Source organism: Otolemur garnettii, unplaced genomic scaffold (assembly GCF_000181295.1).
Source record: "Otolemur garnettii isolate 467f Iridium unplaced genomic scaffold, OtoGar3 scaffold00001, whole genome shotgun sequence".
In the NCBI taxonomy this organism is placed as follows: Eukaryota; Metazoa; Chordata; class Mammalia; order Primates; family Galagidae; genus Otolemur; species Otolemur garnettii.
In genome coordinates, this window is record NW_003852396.1 from 38,974,817 (window position 1) to 38,990,805 (window position 15,989).

General features: G+C 40.9%; 1 protein-coding gene across 1 annotated transcript in view; it reads left to right on the forward strand.

The window, feature by feature from the left end:
• Positions 1 to 15,989, forward strand: part of SWAP70 (switching B cell complex subunit SWAP70) — an 87,613-nt gene that overhangs the window by 17,521 nt on the left and 54,103 nt on the right. Inside the window, exon 2 of the mRNA XM_003781092.3 lies at positions 12,135 to 12,275. Within this exon, the coding sequence (XP_003781140.1) occupies positions 12,135 to 12,275 (141 nt within the window). The remainder of the gene's footprint in view (positions 1 to 12,134; positions 12,276 to 15,989) is intronic.

Here is a 15,989-nt window from a genome sequence, read left to right on the forward strand (position 1 = left end):
TGAAGCCACGGCACTCTACCCAGGGGGATAGCTTGGGGCTCTGTCTCAAAAAAAAAAAAAAGACAGAGTCTCACCATGTCATCCTTGGTAGAGTGCTATGGCATCATAGTTCATAGCAACCTCAAACTCTTGGGCTTAAGCTATTCTCTTGCCTCAGCCTTCCGAGTAGCTGGGACTACAGGCGCCTGCCACAATGCCCAACTATTTTTTGGCTGTAGTTGTCATTGTTGTTTGGCAGGCCCGGGTCCGGTTCAAACCCACCAACCCCAGTGTATGTGGTCGGCGCCCTGCCCACTGAGCTACAGGCACCGACCCATGGATCCTTTGAATGTGAGGCAGATTTAGAATAGAAATCTCTAGTACTGGTTAGTGATATAAACCAGAGCTTATTGGAGAGGATAAGATGAGAAAGAGATCTGAGAGTCTTTAGAATAGAGGTGACTTAAAGTTGTCAGGAAGGAAAAAGAAGAACTCAGGGTTGGAAATTGGCCCTTGGGAAATGTCCATATTGAAAGAATGAAAGGTGAGGGATGTGACCTCATAAAGGCAACCTTGAAGAACTTAGAAGATGGCATGTAATGGGACCAAAACCTGCCTAAAAGGCAGGGGCGATCCAGACTGCCAGCTGCTAGGCACTTGGGAAAGTGACTTGGCTGCAAGGTATCGGTCCCAGGTTAGGTTCTCTAGGAAGCAGATACTGAGACAATGTTAGGAATGCAAAGGGGTTTTGGGAGAAACATCTGTGGAGTGGGGGAAAGGAAGTAGGATGGGAAAAGGAGCAGTCAAGCCATGATACGGATGTGGAAAAAGCAGGACCTCTGGAGCAAAGATTGCCTGTTAGGGGACCCCCACATTCAGGTGAAGCGATCCTTCCCCTGAAGCTTTGGCTGAGGTGAACCCTGAAGGTAGCTGGAAGCTGTCAGTTAACCACAGCCCTTATAGCTGGGCAGCAGTTACCTTCTTGAGGGGGCACCTGAGGTGCGTATCTGTGTCTGCCATGGAATCCTTTTGGAAAAACACTTTCAGGAGATGGATAGGGATAGAAGTCATATTATAGGGCCTGTGACAGGTCAGAGTAGTCAGGAGACAGAGCAGCTGAAGAACCTTAGATCTGTGATCTTTTTCATCACCTTGAGTGTATACTGTGACTTCAGATTTTTTCTTGTAATTGAACTACCTAATTTCTCTCTTGCCTTGATATCGTAGAGTCCTTTCTCACACATGCTTGTTAATTCCTATTGTGTTCTTTCTTCAGAAGTCTGTACTTGAATTTTCAGGAACTAGACTCCTTTACTAGGTCTTAGGCTAGCTGAGTTGCGCTTGACTGGTGGTGTTGATAACTAACAGAGGCATTGTTTTTTTACTCTGCAAGTGGTCTGAATTAGGTTTCAATTAAAAATTCTTCCCAGAAACATAGTAGTATAGTAAGATAAATTCAAAGACCTAGATCTAGATAAAGATGGTAGAAGTGCAAAATAATATAAAAGAAAAATATTCTTTTTTTTTAACATAGCCTTCATGTAATTTTCTTAGTTATTGTGTTAAAACATTCATATTCTACTCATAGAAAGATTCACTTGTACCCTTGTAAGATAAACCACAGAAGTGAACCCTCGAATCCCCCCCCCCCCCCCCCCGTATCCTTAGGTTGTTATTAGGTTATAGCTTTCATATAAAAGGTTTAAATTAATTTCTTAATAGGGGTGTGTACATTGGATACTTTTTCTTCCCTTCCTGTGATATTTTGCTAAGAAGAACATTTTCCAGCTCCATCCATGTGAACATGAAGGATGTAAAGTCTCTATCTTTCTTTATGGCTGCATAGTATTCCGTGGTGTACATATGGCACAGTTTGTTGATCCAATCGTGGATTGATAGGCACTTGGGCTTCTTCCATGACCTGGCAATTATGAATTGGGCTGCAATAAACATTCTGATACGAATATCTTTGTTGTAATGCGATTTTTGGTTGTCTGGGAATATACCTAATAAAGGAATTGCAGGGTCAAACGGCAAAAGAAAAATATTCTTGGAAAATTTTAAATGGGACTGATTTAGAAAACATTTGTTTAAAAAAGAGAAAACATTTGTTGAACAGTTCTCTTATCAGGTACTTTATTAGGTTTAAAATACACAAGGGATAAAATGCAGACCCTCTCTTCGTGGAATTTACAGAGTCATGGGAAAGAGAAGCTTACTGATGTTAAATCTTCTCACAAATGACTTAATCCTCTTAAAGATGTTTGTGCTATATTTCAGTGGGGGGCTGGAATCTAAGGAGGCAGTCTCAGATTGGGGAACTTTTTGCTTGTAGTGTGGCTCCTTCAAAGGACATGGTAGGTGTACTTCTTTGTGGTTCACATGAGTTAATTGTATCAACTTTGTAGTCCTAACCTGATCTTCTCACATTTTGTAATTTTATGGGTGCTTTGTAGAAAGAACCCTCTCTGTTCTTGCTGCTATTATAAAATATCACAGATGGGGTAATTTGTAAACATTAGAGGTTTATTTCTCACATTTCTTGACTCCAGAAAGTCCAAGATCAATGCCTCTGTTTCTAAGATGACACCTTGTTGCCATATCCTCCCATGGCAGAAGGGCAACAAGGAGGTGGGTGGTCCCGTCAGCCTCTTTTAGAAGCCTCCCATCCAGGAGGGCTTTGTCCTTATGACTTAATCCCCTCATTAAGGTCCCGTCTCTTAATACTGTGACGTTGGTGGTGAAGTTTCGACACATGAATTTTGGGGGGACACTCTCAGACTATGGCAAACTCTCAGCCCTATTTAATTTTTTAAAAAATTTTCCAAGAATAGGGCAGCGCCTGTGGCTCAGTAGGTAGGGTACCGGCCCCGGCCAAGTCGCAACAATAACAAAAAATAGCTGGGCGTTGTGGTGGGCGCCTGTAGTCCCAGCTACTTTGGAGGCTGAGGCAAGAGAATCACCTGAGCTTAGGAGTTGGAGGCTGCTGTGAGCTGTGTGATGCCATAGCATTCTACTGAGGGCGAGAAAGTAAAACTGTCTCTATAAAAAAAAAAAAAATTTTTTTCCCAAGAATATGGAAAAAAGGTTCCCTTTTTTTCTGATTACAAAGATAATGCATAGAGTATTCAAATAATAGATTAAAATGTAGAGGCAAAGGTAAAACTCAAAATTCTACCACCAAGGGCAGATGTAATTAACTTTTCAGTGAATAGCTTCCTAGTATCTCCCCCCCCAGTATATATGCACACACGCGTGTACAGACGTGCATATGCACAGACATAGATATATTTTTATATAAATAGGGTTGTAGTTCATATATTTTTGTAGTTCATATATTAAGCATTGTGTTAGGGTCATCTTTCTATATTAATGCTTATGGATACAGACGCCATCTTTTATAATGGCTGTGAACTATTCCATTGTGTTGCTGCATCATGCTTTATTTAACCATTATTTTTATTTATTTATTTATTTTGAGACAGAGCCTTAAGCTGCCCCGCTGGGTAGAGTGCTGTGGCATCGTAGCTCACAGCAACCTCCAACTCCTGGGCTCAAGCGAGTCTCCTGCCTCAGCCTCCCAAGTAGCTGGGACCACAGGCGCCCGCCACAACGCCTGGCTATTTTTTGGTTGCAGCTGTCATTGTTGTTTGGCGGGCCAAAGCTGGATTTGAACCCGCCACCTTAGGTGTATGTGGCTGGCGCCTTAGCCACTTGAGCCACAGGCAAAGAGCCTATTTAACCATTATTATATTCACAGATATTTGAGGCAGTATAATGTTCTGTCCTCCTCTCGAAACAAATAATTGTGCAGTCTAAAATGTTAGTGGCACAGAGGTCGAGGTCCCTTCTCTGGTGTTCAGTATTGGCAGTCTTTGCTGCTTTTTATGTGGTATCTGCTCAAACACCAGGCAAAAAGCAATAGCTCTATTAATTTGCATTCTTTTGACTACTATTTAGATGAAGCAACTTTCCCCATATTTATCTATTTTGAAGTAAAGGGTGGAATTTAATCTTTAGTTATAGGACATTGTAAAATATGAAATTACATGTGAAGTGAGAAACACATTTAGAGGGCAAGCTTTGTAGACTATATATAGTTTGGAACTGTTTAAGTATAATTTTGTTGTAAAAAGTGTTAACAATAACAAACCACATTTAAAAAGAGTTCTTGGTAGAGAAAGAATAAGATAAATTTATACCACATGTAGTATCTAACAAAGAAGTTTATGCCTTGGCTGTACTCTAAAGGTCCCAGGAATTCCATCCTGAACTTGGAAGATATCCTGTATCTATTAGTCATTAAGTTTCCTTTGTGAATATTCTATTTATGTCCATTGTTTATTTTCTGACTTAACCTTTTTTTTTTGAGACAGAGTCTCATTATGTCACCCTCGGTAGAGTGCTGTGGCACTAAGGGATTCTCTTGCCTCAGCCTCCCAAGTAGCTGGGATTACTTGGCTTTTTTTTTTTTTTTTTTTTATTGTTGTTATTGTTGTTTAGCAGGCCTGGGTTGGGTTTGAACCCGCCAGCCCCGGTGTATGTGGCTGGCACCTAACTACTGAGGTATGGGCGCCGAGCCTGTGTCAAACTTTTTCTATTAATTGCGAAGAGTGATTTGAATATTAGAGCTCCTATCCTTTTTTTTATTTGTGGTACCTTTCTTTATAAAAGGAAATTGAAACATTTTTATGTAGTCAAATTTACCAGTATTTTCTGTTTACTTTCTGAAGGGGGCTAAATTGATGGATTATCCAAGGTAATTAATAAAGGTGGTTTAGTTAGATTGCAATCCAGTGGTATATGCTGTAGTTCAGTGGCACATATTCTGTGGTCAATCACACAGGTGGCTTTGAGTTGGGTATCCTGCCTTCACCTGTCTGTAAGTGTTCTGCTCTTATTAAGTCCTCCCTTGGCCCTATGCTAGTCACAATGCAGAATGCAGAAGAAAAATATTAGGCAAGAGTTTCTGTCCTCATTGTGCCATAGTTAGGTATTTGAGATACCATTAGTATGTGAAACAGAATACACTTAAACTCTGAATAGTGTTCATCAGACAGGGGAGGTCAGGGAACATTTCCTGGAATTGATGAAGATTGATCTAGTGTTGAAGGACATGCCGAGGCATAAGGGGCATCACTGTGGGACCTTGTGATGACTTGGGTTCCAGTCCCTGCTTTGTTACTAATTATTGTGCTGCTTAGGCCAAGTCTTGGGCCCCATTCTCTTTATCTGTGGAATAAAGAGGTAGGAGCAGGATATTTTCTAAGGTTGTTGTTGTTATTCTTAAAGTATTATTTTCTAAGGTGGTTGTTGTTATTCTTAAAGTATTACTGTTAAAAGAGATTTTTAGGACTTGGCACCTGTGGCTCAAGTTGCTAAGGTGCCAGCCACATACACCTGAGCTGGCAGGTTTGAATCCAGCCCAGGTCTGCCAAACAACAGTACAGCTGCAAGCAAAACACAGCTGGGCATTGGGGCAGGTGCCTGAAGTCCCTGCTACTTGGGAGGCTGAGACAAAAGGATCGCTTGAGCCCAAGATTTGGAGGTTGCTGTGAGCCACAGCACTCTACCCAGGGGGACAGTCTGAGGCAGGAGACTCGCTTGAGCCCAGGATTTGGAGGTTGCTGTGAGCCACAGCACTCTACCCAGGGGGACAGTCTGAGGCAGGAGACTCGCTTGAGCCCAGGATTTGGAGGTTGCTGTGAGCCACAGCACTCTACCCAGGGGGACAGTCTGAGGCTCTGTCTCCAAAAAAAAAAGATTTTTAGAGAGTTCATTCAGTATCTGTTGAAAGTCTTAGGGATGCTGGGCAGCACGCTGGCATGCAGTAATGGGTGCGACGTGCACTTTCCTTTCAGAAATTTACACTCTTATGGCAGAGGAAAATCATGTGAGGTAATGTAACACAAAAGGTACATACAAACTGCTTGGGAAACAGAATGGGCAAAGATCGTCTTGGTGGTGAAGGCTTCAGAAAGAGATGGCATTTATTATGTTTGGTAGAAATGAAGGCGGAGGCCTAGAGGAAGAAGGGGGTGTGGTACGGGGTTTGTTTGGGGTACTGTGAGTATGCTTGTTTAGCTGGATTTGTACAGTTGGGGTAGAGGGGAAGGAAGAAATTAGGCAAATAAAGTAAAGTGAGCAGGCTGTGGAGTGACTTTTTTTTTTGGAGACAGAGTCTCAAGCCGTCACCCTGGGTAGAGTGCTGTGGCATCATAGCTCACAGCATCCTGAAACTCTTGGGCTCAAGCGATTCTCTTGCCTCAGTTTTTCTATTTTTAGTAGAGACGGGATCTTGGTCTTACTCAGGCTGGTCTCAAACTGGTGAGCTCAAGCAATCTACCCACTTCACCTTCCCAGAGTGCTAGGATTACAGGCTTGAGCCACCACATCCAGCTCTTATGTAAGCTATGATGATTTCTTTTTCTTTCTTTTGTTTGAGACAGAGTCTCACTATGTAGCCTTTGGTAGAGTGCTGTGGCGTCGCATCTCACAGCAACCTCCAACTCTTGGGCTTAAGCGATTCTCTTGCTTCAGCCTCCCAAGTAGCTGGGACTACAGAACCCTGCCATAATGCCCAGCTATTTTGTTATTGTTGTTGTTGCAGTTGTCACTGTAGTTTTAGCAGGCCTGGGCTGGGTTTGAACCTGCCAGCCTTGGTGTATGTGGCCTGTGCCCTACCCACTGACCTACAGGCGTCATGGATTTCTTTTTTTCCCCTAAGATATAGGGTCTCCCTGTGTTGCCCAGGCTGCTGGAGTGTAGTGGCTGTTCATAGGCGTGATCACTGTGCACTGCAGCCTTCAACTCCTGGCCTCAAGGGATCCTCCCACATTAGCCTCCTGGTTAGGTGGGATTATAGGCTTGTATGACTGAGGCCTGGCTGGCTTTTGAGGATTTTTAGGCTGGAGGACAATATGATCAAGCAGTATTTGACGATTAATTTGGCAAAAGTGCCTAGGATGATAATAGATTATACTCAGGGATTGAGAAAGGGTGTTAATCAATGATGACTTAGAGATTTTTGAGGTTTATAGAAGAAAGATAATTTATGCTGGATGTGGTGGCTCATGCCTATAATCCTAGCTCTCTGGGAGGCCAAGGCAGACCAGATCTCTTGAGCTCAGAAGTTTGAGACCAGCCTGAGCAAGAGTAAGACCCCATCTATACTAAAAATAGAAAAATAGCTGGGCCTTGTGGTAGATGCCTGAAGTCCCTGCTACTTGGGAGGCTGAGGCAGGAGGATCGCTTGAGCCCAGGAACATGAGGTTGCTGTGAGTCAGGTTGCTGCCGTTGTGCTCTAACCTAGGGGAACAGAGTGAGACTGTTTCAAAAAATAAGGGCGGGGGGGGGGGGAGTGGGATGGGGAAGAAAGATAATTTAAGAGAAAGCAAGCAAGACTTAAGCAGTGGCCTGCAGAATGAAAGGATATTGTCGGGAAGGGGAAAATGATTCCATGTGGTAATGGGCAAGACTTCTAGTAGACAATGCTCTTAAGGCAGGGCACAGTCGTGGTAGGAAATTGGTCATTCTGGCTCATTGTTAGGAAGAATTTTCTGGTCATTTGCCATTAGCTTAAAATTTTACAAACCTGACAGAAATTTTCATGTTTTAAAAAAAGATCACCTATTGTGAATGATAATTCTATAGTTGTGTTGATCCAGATAAGTCCTTTGAAGTAGAAGTCCCACATCGCTTTTTTTCAGTGTTGAATCTTGCAATTTATGCACATCCTCTACAGGGAAACACTGTGTGACCAGGGGACACGTTTTAAGGAGCCTTTTAGAACCTAGGAGGGTAAATGTTACACACTCGTGTGTTAAAGCACTGTTGAGTCCTTCACCATCCTTGATTTCATTTTCACGATGGCTGGAGCAGAGTGCTTAAAAAGGGTAAATGGCAAACCGCTGAACAGGAACAGACCACAAGAGCAGGGCTCATGCAGTTAATTAGTCATCTTTTGTCAGCAGGGGCCCTGCAGAGGCAAGAGCAGTCAGCTCCGAGGGAACTGGAAAGATGAGTTTCTGGCATGGATATGGATCTTTATATTGTGGTTAACAATAGTTTATTCTTCAAATCAGGGAAATGAGAGGCAATCCTGTGGGTGCTAAAAAGAATGGCCTTTGGAGAAGCAGGCAGGCATTTGAAGTGGGGTGAGATTCAGCTTTTTCATGAAGCTTGCAAACACACCCTTGATTAGAATGGTTCCAGGCAGGCCTTTTATAAGTCAACAGCTTCTTTCTTTGTGATTTCTTTCATCTTGATCTGTTTTTCAGCTTCCTCATGTGGAGAGGGGGCTAGTGCCTTTTAGAACACTTTCCTCCAGAAGTGGTTGCTGGGACATGAGGGTTCCCAGGGGGAGAGTGGTCCCAGTTCCCTATGTGCCTGCTGTTCTTTACCACTGGGTCTAACTCGGCTCTGCTGAATGGTGCCAAACATCTTATTGGACCCTGGTAGAATAGACAGGGTGGTACTACCCCAGCTCATCACTGCAACTTAGTGACAAGTGCGTGCATGTCCACAGAGTCATCTTTGTGTTAGCAGGGCTGTTTCCCCAGAAAGAGCGGGAACCGGCATATTGTGGAAAGAACCCCATAGTGAGAGGCTTGGGTCTGATCCCAGTTCACTATACATTAAACGGTGATTTCGGGGACATCTACTAGTCTCTGACTCAGACTCTTCATTTGTAAAATAGCAATAATATCTCCCCTTCCAGCAGAGAGACTAAAACAATGCGTGGTGTGAGTCTACCAGAAAAAGCATAAATTGCTATGTAAGCTTATGGAGCTTCCTTTTACTAGTTTATATTCTGGCCATCAGAAGTTTGGTTTCTTGTACATTTTATTTTTTATTTAAAAACTGGAGATACTATATAGACTTTTAAAAAATAGCTGATAAAAAGTTTCAAAGATAGCACGTAGTGTTTTTTCCTCTTTTAGAAATACTTTTTCATTAATTTATTATTGTTGTTATTTTCTTTTTTATTACTTCCCTTTTCTAGACCTTACTAACAATGAATAAAGCTGTAACAAACCTGGACTTCTGATCTAAAGTGTAGTTCTTTTGCTGAATTCATGAAATGAGTTTGGGTTGATGTTAAGGGTTTCAGGGCTAAATCCCACTCCTCATTTTACAGCGAGGATACTGAGGCTGAGCGAGGGAGTAGCAGTGCCAGGGCTGAAGCTCGGGTCTCCTCTCCCAGGCTCCTTGTTCCCACTTGTACAATGTGCTGCCTTCTTCATGATTTGCTTAACTAAGTGAAGGGGGTTAGAAAATTATTGCTAAATTCGGCTATTTCTGTGTTTAACAAGAGTGCTGTTTAATTGTCTAAGGCTGAAGTCTAGGGTTCCCATCTAAATCTTCTTCAGTGAGATACTGGATTAAACTAAGCACCTACACATACAGGAATGTAGTTAACTTCAGAGAACTGAAGACATCATGTTCCTTATTACTAGAGAGTGTTGGATCCAGGATTACAAAACCTGAGCAGGTTTCAGTTCTGCTCACTCACTTTAGTCAAGAAAAACACATTTAATGTCTTTGAGTTGGTACTCGCTGTTCATAAGGTGAGTTGGATGACAACAGGACATCCACGGCCCCTGCTCGGACTTTAGCTGGACGATCTGTGAAACCCAAAGACAGAGAATAGGGTAGGTGTGGAGGGATCATGTTTTCTTTTTATTCCCTGAGTACTTTGCATTAATTAACTACTTTTCTCATGTTGTTCCTCAATCTGGAAATTCTTCTATAACAGTTGATTCTATTTCTGTCCTAAAGCCGTCTGCCTTTATTCTTTAGGCCCCAGGTTGTATTTCACTTCCTCTGTGACATCACTGTAGAACTCACCATGTCTCCTTTTCTGAGTTCTCTTATTGCCCTCACGTTATCACCATGGTACACTGGTGTGGAATATGTCTTCCTTTACACCCCATCTCTATGGAATAGAAATAGAACATAGAAGAGAAAGACAGACTAAGTAGATAAATAGACTGATCTGTGTGATCTTAGGCTAGCCACTTAATATATATATATATATGTGTGTGTGTGTGTGTGTGTGTATACATATCTATTTAATTTTGAAGTATGAATAGGTAGATTTTTTTTTGCAAAACTTAATAAAAATGGGGGAGATCCAATGAAAAGTCTACCCCCATCTCCCATCAAACATATTTTCTCTTCATAGTTACTGGTTTCTTATGTATCCCTCTAGAATTGCATATTTTATTTTATTTTATTTTTTTACACAAAAGATGGCATAGTATACATATTCTTAAGGACCTTGTTTTTTTTTCCCCACTTAATTTGCCTTGGAGATTTTTCGTGTCAGTGCATAGTGTGCTTCCTCATGGTTTTTCAGGTTTTATGATTATGTCATAATTTAACCAGTGGTTGGGAATTTCTACTTGAGTCAAGTCCAAAATGATTTTAAAATCTGAATGACTTTTGAGCCGATATGAGAAATACGATCTTCATTTCTGTAATTATTCCATAGGACTTTATGTTCTTGAAATTGATCTTCACAAAACCTGTTTGGATTAGATAATTACCATGTAGATTTTACTAAGTAAATAAAGAAAATATCTATTTAGTATTTTGCTGACTGTGATGCAGGATTCTTCAATAAAAGCCCCGCCGTACTCTTTGTATGTGCTCTACTGGCAAATACAGGGTGTGCTTGAGAAACACAGCCTGCTTTGTAGAGGCTTATAAAAGTCTTCATTACTGCATTTATAACCATTTGTGAATTTACTTCCTTAACTTACTTCCTTAAAACCAGTAAAGCATGTAGAAAAGGATCTCCACATAAATGAAGCTTTGAGAAACAAAACAAATTTAGAAAAAAGAAATGCAGAATTTTCAATAAACATTTTTAATCCTGAAAAAATTCTAACTAAAATACCTACGCAGAAAAAGGAGCTTATTTAATGAAAGTACTTATTGAGGTGACTGTGGTTCCTTAAGTAATTACATATTCGGGGCTGAGCATAGCATTGTGATTTGACCTGTTCAGAATGCACAAATGAAATGGAAAGGTCTTAAGCTTTATTTTTAAATTTTCATTTAACATAAAGCAGGACCAGCCCTGAGGGTAACCCAAACTGCTAATTCAGCTACTCCACCTGGAAGTTGAAGTGTGCATTTGGGTTACTGAAGGACCATAGCCTCCTATATATACATGCTATGGAATGCAAGTTTTCTATAAATATTTTCAAGGATTTTGGTGATTCCAGAGATATTTTTGCTATTTTGTTTTTTTTTTTTTTTTCTATTTCTAAACTCGGCCCTTGATTTCTTTCTCTTAACGTTCTTTTATACTCATGCAGAAACTTAGCCTATGGTTATAGCATTTCAGTCGGACTTGAACACTTAGAGATGACTAATTTGTATTTGGTATATTTGCATAGTAATATGTCCCTTTCCATTGAATAAATGAGAAGACTGAAGCCCTGTGAGGCTGTGATTTGTCCAAAACCCCTGGCTTCTGCTACCCAGTACCAGGTTCTTTCTCTAAATAGCTCTTCTAATTGGCTGACTCTGCCCTACTTGGGGAACAAGTTTTTTTTTTTTTTGAGACAGAGCCTCAAGCTATTCCCCTGGGTAGAGTGCTGTGGCATCACAGCTCACAGCAACCTCCAACTCCTGGGCTCAAGCGAGTCTCCTGCCTCAGCCTCCCAAGTAGCTGGGACCACAGGCGCCCGCCACAACGCTCGGCTATTTTTTGGTTGCAGCCGTCATTGTCGTTTTGGCGGACCCAGGCTGGATTCGAACCCGCCACCTTAGGTGTATGTGGCTGGTGCCTTAGCCACTTGAGCCACAGGCACCGAGCCTGGGGAACAAGTTTTAATTTTGAACACATTCTCTTGCTTTTTCCTCCATTTCTTCCAAATGTGGGCCAGTTAATAAAAGAGCACAGGAATATGATGGGCACAGATCTTGCATGAAGCCTGCCTAATATAATAAAGATTTGTTTAAAGTGAGCCAAAACTGGGGTGGGAATGAGAGAGAATAATGGGTTACAAGTGGGGGTTGGCATCTGAGTAGTCCTCACCCTGCGTTTGCTACCCAGGCAGAGCCCAGCAAGTTGTGTTTAGTCAGTGAGTGTCACGTGCTGGTAGTGGGCACCTTTAACCTACTCTCTTTCCCACCTGCAGGTCCTTTCACATAATCTGTGCACGGTGCTGAAGGTTCCACATGACCCGGTTGCCCTTGAAGAGCACTTCAGGGATGACGATGAGGGGCCTGTCTCTAATCAGGGCTACATGCCGTATCTAAACAAGTTCATTTTGGAAAAGGTACGATGCTAACCTTTTATGGCTTACAGCATTGTTTGATTTGTGTGTTTTAAGTGAGCCCCTTTAATTCACTGAGGAGTTGAGATGTGAAGCATCAAGGAGGTAAATGAGGCTCGTGCCTGTAATCCCAGCACTTTGGGAGGCTGAAGGGGGAACATAGCTTCAGGTCAGGAATTCAAGGCCAGCCTGGCCAACATAGTGAAACCCTATCTCTAAAAGAAATAAAAATAAAAAAATTAGCCAGGCATGGTGATGTATGCCTATAGTCCCAGCTGTCTGGGAGGTTGAGGCGGGAGAATGACTTGAGCCCAGGAGATTGAGGCTGCAGTGAGCTATGATTGCTCCACTGCACTCTAACCTGGGTGACAGACTGAGATCCCATCTCTTAAAGAAAAAAAAAGAGAGATAAATCAGAAAGGAAAAGGAAGAAAGGTCGAGAGACTGATGATATGTCCTCTTTCTCCCTCTCTTTCTCTTGGTTTGAGATTTTTCCAACTTGGTTCATTCTTTGAAACTAAGAGCTATGCTTTAGTTTCCGTACCTGTCCTCTCTCAGGGTGCCTTAAAGAAAATCTCTTTCCACATTTACTGGGAGCAGTTAAGCATGGGTGTAATGGAGTAAAATGTGAATACAAAAGTATTCATAATAAATTGTCTTGTTGTATAGATACAATACAGCAAACTTTTCAACCTGGACTTTTCAGGGTACCCCCTGGATACTTCCTGTGGGGTATGTTCTAAGTAAGGATGCTATAAAAACCTATCAAGTATATTTGAAAGCCAAATATAACCCATCGGTGTTTGCTGCCATGCCCACTTTTCCCCTAGGGTTGGATAATTAAAAATTGATACAAAAACTGTTGAATTGAATGCATAAAAAAAGAAAATAATCTAAATTGATGGTACATTTAAATAGTTTAAAAAACTCATGACTAGGTTGGGTGCCGTGGCTCATGCCTATAATCCTAACATTCTGGGAGGCTGAAGTGGATAGAGCAGTTGCTTCAGTTCAGTAGTTTGAGGCAAGCCTGAGCAAGAGTGAGACCCCGTCTCTAAAAACAAAAAACAACAAACAAACAAACAAACAATAGATAAAGTTGTTAGACAACTTAGATAGTTAGACAACAAACAATAGATAAAGTTGGGCTTAGTCTTAGCTATTCTGGAGGCTGAGGCAGGAGGACCTTGTGAGCCCAGGAGTTTGAGGTCGCATTGAGCTATGATAATACCCCTGCACTCTATAGGGGCAACAGGACAAGATTCTGACTGAAAAAAAGAATTCTGTTAATAGAATATTATGGCAAATTCTTAGAAATCTGGAAATTGTTTTTTAGTGCTAGAGTTTGTGTGGGCTGACCCAGTAGATGGAGAAAGGAGGTTTAATGTAATAAAGATGCTATACCCTACTGCTGCATTTTTTCTCGGTGTAACATTCTTCAAACTGCTTGAATTTTAAGTTTCCGAATGTTCTTTATTTTAGTATTTAGATATTTAAAATTTTTCTAACTGCAGGAGAAAATACAGTAGTATTTAAAAAGTCCAAAGTGAGCTATTAAATTTGGAGGAAAAGTTATTTGGGGAAAGAGTGAGGATGTGTTGAGACAGTGAGCCCTTGTTTATCATTGCTTAGCCACCTGGAGTGGAATCGTGCCAGTCCTGCAATTCAAGTAAGGCAGCCGAGGTTTCCATGGTGTGGGTTTAAATTGAGCAAAGATTAGTGCTTTGTTTTGGAACTTGGTTAGAAAAAAAATAAAATGCCAATAGTGACTTAAGAATGTTGACATAAGGCTTAGAGATTGTCATCAGTTATGCAAACAGAATATAAAATAATGCTTAAACATTTGCAGGCTGTGCTATCATGTATACATACTGTCTCATTTGATTAGATATTAATCCTACGAGACTACGGTTGCCACGGGGTTGATAGATTTTGAACCTAAGCCATTTAACTTCTCCATCATGTTTCTTTAACTGTACTATTGGGAGATTAATTACTCCCTTTTGGAATGATGTTTTTTTCAGTTATTTGTTTGGACAGGAGGAGGAAATGCTGGTGAAGGCAGGGATAGAGTTGCTTACAAGCCATTCTGATGATCTCATACTAGCTCAGCTTCCATCCATTTCTCTCCGGCTCTTCCTTGAGATGATTCTTGTAGTGTGTAGTGTTGCTTAGAGTTCTTTTTGGTCAGTTTTTCTCCCCCGTGTTGTTTTTGGGGTTTTCTGTCTTAGCCTGGGAGAATTCTAAAGCGATTGGGGCCAAGAGATAACTTACTTTCCAAAAAGTAATTTTTGGAATTCTGCCCAGGATCACCCCATTCACTCTCCCTCCACATTGACCATCTTGGAATGCAAATAAGGAACCATTTCACACTAGGATGGCTATAATTTAAAAAACAAAAAATAACAAGTGTTGGTAAGGATGTGGAAAAATTTGAACCCTTGTGCATTGCTGGTGGGGATGTAAAATAATGCCTCTTCTGTAGAAAAGTTTGGTGGTTCATCAGAAAATTAAACCTGTAACTACTGTTTTCTGGGTATGGTGGCTCACACCTGTAAACCTAGAACTCTGGGAGGCTGAGGTGGGAGTATCTCAGGAGTTTAAGAGTTTGAGATAAGCCTGGGCAAGAGTGAGATCCCATTTTTACTAAAAATAAAAAAAAATTAACCAGGAAAAAAAAAACAACAAAATAATTTTTACATTTGGTTTCTATATTTACTTCTTTATAGATAATCGTTCCTGTTGCTCTTCACATTGATAGAATTTATTTTCAGATTTTCAGCTTTCCTGAGACTTCAAATCATTAACCTGCTGTTCTTTTACCAATTATTTTGCCCCACCGGGGCGTTAACTTTTTTTGTTTGTTAAATTCATCTTCAGTACTAGAATGGAATTCTATAAACATCTGGGAAAACTTTTGTAGGCTTTTTTTTTTCCTTGACAAAGAGACCCTGTACCTGGATTGTTCAACAGTGAATAATTGAAGAAAGTGGTATATTATTACCTTTTTACTATTCAGTCCCAATCAACTACATCAAAAACTAGTTCTGCTTCAGCATATCTCCGAGGCAGTCTGGTTCTTTCGTGAAATTTAATGGCTGATTAATTCTGCTGGTTCAAATCATTGTCAGTTCTTTTCCCTGATGGTTCTATTAAGGATTGGTGTGGGCTATATGATTAAAAGCAATAATCCCTTGGCCACATGCCAAGTTCTAATTGGGCGAATCTCCTGCTTTCCAACAGAAGCCTTTTTGTTTTTGGTTTTTTGGAAACATATATCCACACAAGAGAAAAATACAAAGAAACAGTTCAGTTCAGTATGTGTCTCCGCTAGAGATTAGCTGCCACTGTGTCTTATTTTTCTAGTGTGACATTTAAGCTCCCTCCCCCTTTCTTGCTGTTTATATGTCAGTTACAATTCTTTATGCATAAAGTGTGGTTTCACATATCTTGTGTTAGTTAAATAACTATGCCCTCAGCACTTAAAACACTTCAAATGTGTGCCAAACATCATTTAGTAGCAAGTGGTACTGCTCTGAAACACTCAGCCCCAGGCTTCTGCATGGTTCGTTCTTGTTTCCTTATAGCTCATGGTATTTTTTCTTTCTTTGTTGTTTGGAAGCTGTATAGTTTTATTTTTTAATTTTATTTATTTATTTATTTATTTTTGAGACAGAGCCTCAAGCTGTCCCCCTGGGTAGAGTGCCATGGCATCAC